The sequence below is a fragment of the Limulus polyphemus genome, unplaced genomic scaffold (assembly GCF_000517525.1).
Source record: "Limulus polyphemus unplaced genomic scaffold, Limulus_polyphemus-2.1.2 Scaffold2770, whole genome shotgun sequence".
Lineage (NCBI taxonomy): Eukaryota > Metazoa > Arthropoda > Merostomata > Xiphosura > Limulidae > Limulus > Limulus polyphemus.
The window spans coordinates 17,395-27,775 of NW_013668380.1; the positions used below are offsets into that span (position 1 = coordinate 17,395).

At 33.2% G+C, this 10,381-nt stretch overlaps 1 protein-coding gene across 3 annotated transcripts in view; it reads right to left on the reverse strand.

Annotated features, from left to right (window-relative positions):
• Window positions 1-331: 331 nt before the first annotated feature.
• LOC106467864 (RNA-binding protein Nova-1-like) overlaps window positions 332-10,381 on the reverse strand; it is a 49,735-nt gene continuing 39,685 nt past the window's right edge. For 2 of the 3 annotated variants that reach the window (XM_022396075.1, XM_022396074.1), the window contains exons 3-4: window positions 6,841-6,995; window positions 332-2,534 (exon numbers count right to left, since the gene is read on the reverse strand). In XM_022396075.1, coding sequence (XP_022251783.1) covers window positions 1,155-2,534; window positions 6,841-6,995 — 1,535 coding nt within the window. In that variant the 3' untranslated portion in view covers window positions 332-1,154. Of the gene's footprint in view, window positions 2,535-3,195; window positions 3,395-6,840; window positions 6,996-10,381 lie in introns of those variants that run through there. The other variant, XM_022396077.1, reaches the window with a different exon arrangement.

A 10,381-nucleotide genomic window follows, 5' to 3' on the forward strand; every position in this document is an offset into this window, starting at 1 on the left:
ATATTTCTTCTATTCTGACTAAAGCGAATATTTACAAGCCAGTACCTACTTTATTCAATAAGCTCTGTGACATTTTAAAATTTCACAGAGTGACATTCTTAACACATGCAAGAATCTTTTCTTTGTATTAACACCATCTTTATATTTTCTGCAACAAAACTATAACAAGTCCTAAGTCAGTTAAGATTTACAAATTATCCTATTTGATGGAAAGTATAAAAATAAAAGATACTTTTAATGTAAAACAAGCATTTTAGATGCCAAAAAATGTAGCCTTACAGATTAAAAAAAATAAAATCATTTATTTTTGTAATAAATTAACTTAGGAGGTTAGAAAAAAACTAAGTTCTTTCCTTATGCAAATTAAATAGCAAATTCTTTCATAATGTGTTTACTGAAAAATTAGTTATGTAAACACACTAATAATAAACATTCTCTGTGTTCCAAAATCTCGAAAGAGCATCCTTTTAATATAAATGTTTTACACGTGTATTTAAAAAAAGCACACAGAACTCTTTTCTTCTTGATGTTTATCAATGAGCACTATGCTATGATTTGCTGTGGTCAATAAACTCTAAGGTGAGCTGTACTATTGCTCAGGAACATTCAACAATAACAGTATACAAACCTTTAACAACAACAGGAATGAAAACAACACAGAGAGTATCAGTTTAGTTGTATACACGTATCTTGAAAATCTTAAATGCTGCTGCTGTGTTGTGAATTAATAGTGAACAATGTCAAACAACAGCAATATAACACTTACTAATAGTGAGAATTAACCACACTCTCTTAATCTATGTAGATAATGGATTATAACATGATCAAACATCAAAATACCAACAAAGTAACCAAACTGGATGTAATTTCCACATGGGAGGATGGAGGGGTGGTGGTGGCAAGAACAAGATAGTAAATGCTACATATATTACATTTTCAATGATAAAAAACTCTAATATATATATGTAATTAACAGCAACTTAATTAGCATGTCTCTTTTGGGGAAGCATTGTGAGGAATAATGTGAATGTGTTGGAAATCTTGCAACAACCCTGATGAGCCAGATCACTGAAAAGTCATATTAGTGAATGCAGCCACAGACTTACGACATAGGAGAAGAGGGGAGGATTGATGGACGAAATTGACTGAATATATCAATGGAGAGGCCCCATGGAATTTTGCCGAGCTCTCTTAGCTTCTTCGTCAGTAATCTGCTGCTCAATGAGATATTGTGCAGTGCTAACAGAATTAGGGGATCCTGTTATTGTCACAATTCGATTACGAGTTCCAGGTGCAAAAATTCCTTTCTTAGAAATCTGAATATTTGCACCACTAAATCTTTGTATTTCAACCAGAGACTTTCCTCCAGGACCTAGAACGGCACCTACAATATTTTCACCTACTTCAATTTCTAGCTTACTTGATTCAAATCCTACTTGACGATCATTGGGAGTGGAGCTTTTCTGGAGAAATGAGGAACCAGGGCTGAAGCTTGTCCCAAGACCAAAGGAATTGTTATTGATGGGTAAATTAGGCACTCCTGGAGATCCCAAGGCAGGTGAATTTCTTCGAAAGGGATCATAAACTGCCTGGTCTGCTTGAAAAAGATATCTTTCACCTGATTTACTGACTGTGGGTGAGGAGAAATTTGGACCAAGTCCTAATCCTGATATGCCATTCCCTATGTTACCACTAAGTGTACCAAACATGTTGGATGTTCCACCCATGGATGCAGTAGAGGCAGCACTTACGGGGCAGGAACCATCCATGGCAGAAATTGCTGTGCCTGAGGTAAACATTCCTTGATTGGCTAAACCACTTGGTGGAAGTGCAGCACAACTATTAGAGGCAGACGTACTAATTCCCATGCTGTTCATCATTGGTGCTCCACCCATGTTATTTAACATACTTCCCAAACTGAGTCCCAATCCTAGCACTCCATAACTTGCTAGTGTATGCATCGCTGCTGTGATCTCTGCAGTAGCCTGGTCTGAGTATCCATTCCCACCAAGCATTGCTTTGATATTTTCAATTAGTTGAGCAATGCTACCTGAAGCACCAATGCTCATTCCCATACCGGCTGAAAACTGCACCACTCCAGTCGGATTGCCTGCTCCTTGGGGGCTCCCAAAGTTGTTGTTAATAGTTGGACTTAGACTATTGAGACTGCAATTGGAGCTGTAGCTTGTGTTGCTCGCACTTACTCCACTGCTTCCTTGAATATTACTAGCAGCAGCAAAAGGAGAACCAGTAGGATTAAAATTTGCCACAGGTCCAGATGTTTCTGCATAACTAACGTTTAAGCAACTACCACTCTGAGGATCTTCAATAATCTTAGCCAAAATCATTTCACACGCTTTTTTGTTATTTTCTACTTCCCCTATGACTGTAATACACCGTTCAGCTAATGCATGATCTCGAGCTTTCTGTGATACTTGCACATATGCACCACTTTCTTCTTTAATCTGCTTAATGTAACTTCCACCTTTTCCAATGATCATCCCAGCAGTGCTATTGGGAACTAATATTTTTACCTAAGGAGAGAAATAATGAGGGTATTAAAAAAAAAAAGGTGATGATCTCTTACAAATACTTGTTTTATCGTTAATAATATATAATTGTACAAACAACATAAAAAAAATTATTAGATATTATATACAAGATTTATGTTTTATATACAAAAAACGTTTAATAAGTGTCCATGAAAGCCAAAGTTAAATACTGACATTACTTTGCATCTAATACAAGTTCATCAACATACAACTATCTACTCGGAACAACTCAGCTAAACTTTTCCTATTGAAATTAGCTTTATACTTCAGTATCTCAACAACCACTGTTTACTGAGAAGAGTTTTAGTTAGCTTAACATACCACAAACTTCTGGAAATACCTCTACACCACACTACCATCTACTGAAAGTATCTGAATATCCCACTATTTGCTAGAAAGGGATATACTTGTCACCAGCAGTGTAGTCCTAAAACAAATATCTTGGATATAGGATTTTGAAAAACAGAAGATGTGGAGTGATGTTTCAGTACAAAAATCAGTTTTCAAAGTGGAATGTGCCAAAGGATCGTTCCTCTTTTCATTATTCTCATGTATACTTCATTCATTTATACAAAAATAAATAGTTTATACATATATATTTTATCTAATGAATAATGCACAATAAAACAATCAGAAAAAGTACCAGGGCTTCCCCAACCTCACAAAAAACAATGCTTGGGGTGCATAGGCCCATCTTGAACTCCACTACATCACTGGTCATCACGATCTACTGTAACATGCTAAACTAACCAAAGAGTCCTAAATTTATCACTACCTTTCTTCGAGGAGCTGAATCCAGATGAACTATCTAAATTAGTAAAGAACAATCAGTAACCACACAGGCCATTCATATTTGTAATAATACGGGTATTCTTTTAATTCCAAGAACTTTATTTTTATAAAAATCAAGTAACAAAACCAAATTTGAAACAAGGAAAGCTGTTAATAATATAAAAAATACCTTTTGAAAAAAAATAATTTTAGATTAAAGTACATGACATTCACCTCTCTCATTTTTAATTCTCTGTAACCCAAAATGAAATTATTCTATGAAATCATCTTTTGATTACACAAAGTTTACATTATATCAATTACAAAAACTTCATAAAATTTCTATAGCTCAAAACTGCAGTTCTTGACTGTTCATGGCATGGAAATTATCCTATATGAGAAATTATGTTCAATTAAGAGTAACACACACACATGATGTTACTCAAAGTATGGGATAGAATACCATTAGCTACAAAATGGCCCACCTTCAATGAATTTATATGTAAACCCCATGATCCACTGTCACAAACACAGCCAGTTGAAGTCATGATGAACCATTACTGAAACAAGTCAACTGTGGGCTGTGTTGAAGAAACAGAAGATCAATGACCATGCTGATGTAAAATATAAAAGCCTAGTTTTCCTAAACTAATCACTCCTTAGTCCAAACAAATTGAAATATTTTGTAAAATGAAAACTCACATCTGGCATTAAGCTCAATACCCACAAATTTAATGACAGTTCAGGACTGCAGGCCAGTACAGCCATTTTTTTTATAGAGATTCAAGCTCCTTGATTTTACAAAAGAAGGCTGCAGTTCTTAAGTTACTGATCACAACAATGAATTATCATTTGTAACTATGAATACTAATACTTGTTATTTGATTTAGATGGACAGTAACTTAGAGATTGATATGATTATGGCATCCGAACCATGATGAATGGTAGGGCTAATATCATGATACAAGCCTGTTTTAACTTGTATGGACTTAAACCACTGATCTTAGTTTAGCAATTTATTAATTTCTTGCCATATTCTAACTTTCCAGTCAATACTCCAATGATGAAAGTCTATGAGGAAGGACCACCATTTGTTTAGGATGATAATACACCAAGTCATACAACATGCCCCATTCAATAGCTGTTTGTGAAAAGTAACATCCAGAATCTGCCTTGGCATGTCAAGAGCCAAATCCATAACTTAACTGATCCACTCTGAAATTTTTGTAGCACCACAAAAGGAATAGAAGGGATCAGACCTTGAAATCTTGTTACTCTTGAAATTGGTTTGCAAAATGATGAGTGGTTGTCTACTCCACTAGATGTGTACCAATGACTGGAATCCAAGTCATGGTCAATATTATAGCTGCCAGAAATGACATGTTAGTTCTATTATTAAACTTAGTTATGTTATCGAAAATTTATGTGCAAGCACAATTTATGTGTGTGTCACTCACACTAGACAAAACGAGTTCCCTTGCACTAATATATAAGTAAGTGTAAAAAAGTTGTATCTAATTCACTTGAGTTTCATAATGATAAACTACATGTATCTGACTTGTTTTGTACATTTAGCTATTTTATCTTTACACAAGCAAAAATGAATTTTTTTAAAACTGGTTTATTGTTGATTAAACAATAATAAAAGAAAAATAGAAAAAATAGTAAGAGGAGGAAAATAACATTCATGACAGTGAAATAATATGCAGAAATTTCACTCTACTTCTTGGAAATTTATTTGGGTGTGTTTGTTGTCTTATAGCAAAGCCACATCGGGCTATCTGTTGTGTCCACCAAGGGGAATCAAACCTCTGATATCAGCATTGTAAATCTGAAGACTTACTGTTGTCCCACCAGGAGACGAAATTTACTTGTACAAACAATAAATCATGTCAAGTAATATTCTACAGAGAACACCATCATTAACAAAGTTGACTTTTGTTTATTTACAACCAAGTATTTATTTTCATTATATAAGTATCTACAAATTACAAGATATGCAGTTAATGAAATTTCTTGTTAGATAACCTATAACATTCAAAATACGTTGGAAATGGTAAAGTTTATATTCATTTTTTCGTATTAGAAAGCCTAAAAGTCACAAAATAATACAAGTTGTTAAAAAATACTTAACTGCTGAAAATAATTCTTAATTTTACAAAACAAATCTCAAACCATGGCACACTTATATAGCTAATTTTAAGTATGCATGAGTACAAAAGTGACTGAAAAGTTGCTTAAAATTCTAATAATAATGAAAAAGTTTTTATATGTTGTTTGCTATTTTCTTAAAATTAATACAATTTTTCCATTGCCTCAGTAATACATTAGTTACACATTAGAGCTGTAAGCATCTATTGCTTTTATGTAACAAATGGTGCAAATTGTGCAATATGCAAGTAAAATATGGATGAAAGGATAACATACATTGACTCCATTACGTGATAATCATTCCAACAAGATAACGGTTAACCGTGTATTATAATGTGCAAGAAAATAATGAAAACAAATTACAACTACCAAAGTTTTAACATGGAGAAACTATTACTGTAAAACTGTACTGGGCTCAGCAAGGTAGTTACTGGTTATAAACATTAAATATAGTTGACTTAAGTTTTACAATTTACATGTACATCATGTTGTAACAGTATTCAGAACACTGTTAAAAAACATTTTCTCAAGTAATTTAGATTAGCATGTGTGTTTAACATTTTTCACAAAAAATACATGAATATTAGTGGAAACAAAATTTCTAGACTATTGTAAAGTAGTTGTCTTTTAGCTTCATTCATTCTAGTGTTTGTAAATTTTGTAAATTCATTTACTTTCAACTTACCTAATTAGGAAAGAAAATTTATCTCTGAATTATTTCAGAATAAAAAAAACTTTTCCCATATTTGTCTTTACTGTATCTTTTCAAATGGTTTAGGTAAAAACATGAACCCTTTTTAATTCATCTGGATGATATAACAAGGTTTTTCAATACTTTCTGAGAGAGAGAAATTTGAATTCAAACCCTTTTCACCAGTTTGTCATGCTTTTTGTCTACTATAATTTCTTTTCAATGTTTACCTATATTTTTGTATTTGTATGTATTCTCATATCCTTGTAGCTACAATAAGGAAAAACCATGGATAAATTAGCTTAAGTTAGCAACTCATTTCTGTGACTATATTTGGTTGAAAATGTGAAATGAAACTGTTGTGGCCTACATCTAAAATACTCCCAAATACTTACTTTCAATATAGGTTATTGTAGCCTAGAATTACTGATTACTGTGGGTCCATAATAACATAAGACTCACACAAAAAAATGTAGAGAAAAATGTAATCAATAATGCAAGGATGCAATATGTGAACCTCATCTGTTATGAGTGGTGTAGAACAGTATAAAAACAAGTCAGTAATTTGAGGGTTAACCAGTTTTTATTTTACTTATATCCATATAATTAAATATGTACAAAGACAAATAGTTTTGCTCACTGCACGCTAATATTATATACAAATAATAATTTTACCTGCTTTTCTCGTTCTGCAGGTTGCTTGTGATCAAAATCAATGGCCATTTTAGCATTAGGATCAGGTTTTTCTCTGATCTTTTCCATTATGAACTCGTGAACTTGAAAAATTCCATCTACACTACCTGTAACAAGACATACTCTTTCTGTTGTTCCTAAAAAAATGAGATGAAACACAGATTATACAAACACCCAGCTATAGTGCTTACAATGACAGTATAAGTGAAAGAGGTTTATTTCTACAGCACATCCCATTGTTTCAATTCCTATAAACACTTAACCAGAGACCTTAAATTAAATAGAATTCAGAAACTCAGCTAATATTTTATTAACAATGTTGAATTTCTAAGTATTAAGAAGATAACCAAATAGTCAAACAAATGCATGACAAACAATCAGTAGCACAAACTGACTTTCCATTATTTGTAGATTTTATTGTATGCTTATACAAACAACACATCTGCATATAAATGTATGGACTTCTGAAAACCTTCATCTAATAAGGTTTCCCCATACAATAAAATTCTCTTATCAACAGAACAATAATTACAGCATCCATATAATATATTTCTTGATTTATTTGAAGAAATAAAACACCACTGGAGTATGCTCTATAAAAACTCCTTATTGCAATTATATGAAGTTTATTAAAGTTTCAGTATTTCTGAGTAAATATTAAGGCTACAGATAAAAATTGAGATTTGACTTAAGATTGGAGGTTATATAAGAACACATCATGGGTGGGATTTTGGACCAAACTGTGTGTGTGTGCATGACTGGTGTGGATTCCGACTTAATTATTGTGAATGTTGTATATACTATAACAGAAAAAAATGAGGGTAACTTCTCCCCTTGACTCCCTATAACCCTGCCTATGGGATACATATACAAAACTTACACTGGTTTAAATTTACACATGCTGTTGCTAAGAAAAGCAAACCTGAAGAACAAAAAGATGAATTCATGTAATCTGCAAAGAAAGAAAATTAAATTTCATGTAAAATTGTCACTGATTTCATTAAACTTGTCGATGGAATTTTCTAGTCTATCAGATTAATCAAGAAATAGAAAGTAATCATATACACTTACTTCAAGTTTAATCAGTAAAATATCCAAATAGTGACTTAATTTTATAACAACTATTTAATGTTGTTGCAGGTATTTAATTGCAATGGCCAAACTTTTGCTGTTTTGAGCTTTCTATTATTATTCTGTATTCTCCTGAAGATGAATAGTGAACTATTCGAAAGCTCTCGAGTTTTGAGTCTCATTTCAAAATCATTACAACTTTTGTATGGGATCCTGTGTGCTAACTTCTTAATCAGAATTCATATTAGGTTTTTCATTAATTTTTTAACTATTTGATAATTATTGGTGATTAAAAATCCAACATCTAACATGCACTTTATACTAATTTAATTATACATATATATTTAGCATTTTAAGTTCCCAGGTAGCTACCTATCAAAGTACAATATAGGTTTAATACTGCTTGACTTCAATGATCACAACAAGCATTTTATTTTGAGCATGATATACTTATTATCAAATGTATTTCTTACTACCATTGTATATTCATTCAATCAGTATACAACATGCAAGTTAAAATGCTCATTACCTGAAAATATATTTCATATAGATACCTCTCTGCACCACAAAGAGTTATTACCTCACACATATTGCTGTGTAAGTTCCTGCACATGCCAAAAACTTTGAACAAAAGTCCCACCCTTAAGTGTCAACATACTGTGCTGCCAGCCTATGATGCACTCATCATTAGTATATAGCTCTTCACCAATACAAGGGTGACACATCCTCCATGCACAATAATCCCTGTGAGCACTAGCATTTCAACAAAGGCTTATTCTTGACAAGGAAAACAAAATACACAACAAGTAGGGAGGAAGGGTGGGAGGTGGTGCAAAGAGGTGAGAATCTATCTGAAGTAAATATCTGAAATGCAAGAAAATACATTGACAAGTGTCCTAAAAAATAGTAGTAAAAGTAAGATAATACTGAATACACCATACAAAACAAAGTAGATGTGCTGGACTGGAATGACCATTCAGGAAAAGAAAAAGGAAAGAAGGATGAATGAAGAAAATATCCAATCACCCTCCCAGAACATCTAAATTTTGTAGAAAACAGGGAAAAAGATCAACCTGCATCTGTAATAAACAGTGTGAGAGGAGGCAAAGACAAAAGTTGGTGATAGCTCCAAAACAGGAAGATGAGGAAGAAATATATCTGAAGCACATAAAAGGAGGTTGATCCACATCAGACACAGGATCCTCACCCAGAGCTGTACAGTATGAGATTGGATATCAAATGAGTGGAAGCAAGGATAATATTTCCCGAAGGGTTTTGAAGGAGGTTAAAGATTGGATATGTGAACCACTTACTATTCTTTAATAGTGGGCAGGTACCAGAGAATTGGAAGTTAACTAATATAACTCCTCTTTTTCAAGGGAGGTGATAAAAATTGTCCCAGTAGTTATAGACCCATTAGTCTTACATCAGTTGTGGGAAAAAGTTTGGAAACTCTGTTAAAAGATGCTTTGCAAGGTCATTTAACAAAGTTTAGAATTTTATTGGATAGTCAACATGGTTTCACTGAGGGAAAATCTTTTAACATTCTTTGAAAAGATTACTGCTTATGTAGATGAGGGTGTAGATTTGGTGTATCTGGATTTTCACAAAGCATTTAACAAGGTGCCACATAAAAGGCTTGTAAAAAAATTAGCTCTATAGGTGTGGGGGATAAGTTAGCAAATTGAATAGAAGCGTGGCTGGATGGAAGAAAACAGAGGGTTCTTACAAATGGTGTTCAGTCAAACTGGATTAATGTCACAAGTGGGGTACATTAGGGCTCAATCTTATGACCTTTGCTCTTTTTGATTTACATCAATGACATAAATTTGCAGATGATATTAAGGTCTTGGGTGTTGCTAGCTGTGAAAAGGATGCTGCTGATTTACAAAAGGATTTAGATCATATAGTGAGTTGGGCAAATAAATGACAGATAATGCATGTGGGTCTTCATAATTTGAATTATAAGTATAATTTGGATGGGAATAACCTTAATAGTGTTATGAAGGAAAGGGATCTTGGTGTAACAGTCGATCAGTCTCTAAAGCCATCTAAGCAGTGTGCTGTTGCTAGTGGTAGGGCAGATAGGATTTTAGGTTTTATCAACAGAAATATTGAATACAAGTCTAAAGAGGTTATAATTTCATTGTATAGGCCACTGGTTAGGCCACATTTGGAATATTGTGTTTAGTTTTGGGCTCCTTACCTTAGGAAAGACATTGAATTGTTGGAATGGGTTCAGAGAAGGGTTACTAGAATGGTACCTGGGATGGAGTGGTTGTCATACGAAGAGAGGTTGAAATCTCTTATATTGTTTTCTCTTGAAAAAAGAAGAGTTGGGGGGGGGGTCTGATTGAGGTGTTTAAGATTGTAAAGAAAATTTATAGTGTTGATGCATCATCTTTTTTCATATCTAATAGTGAGAATAGTAGGACAAGGGGACACAAATATA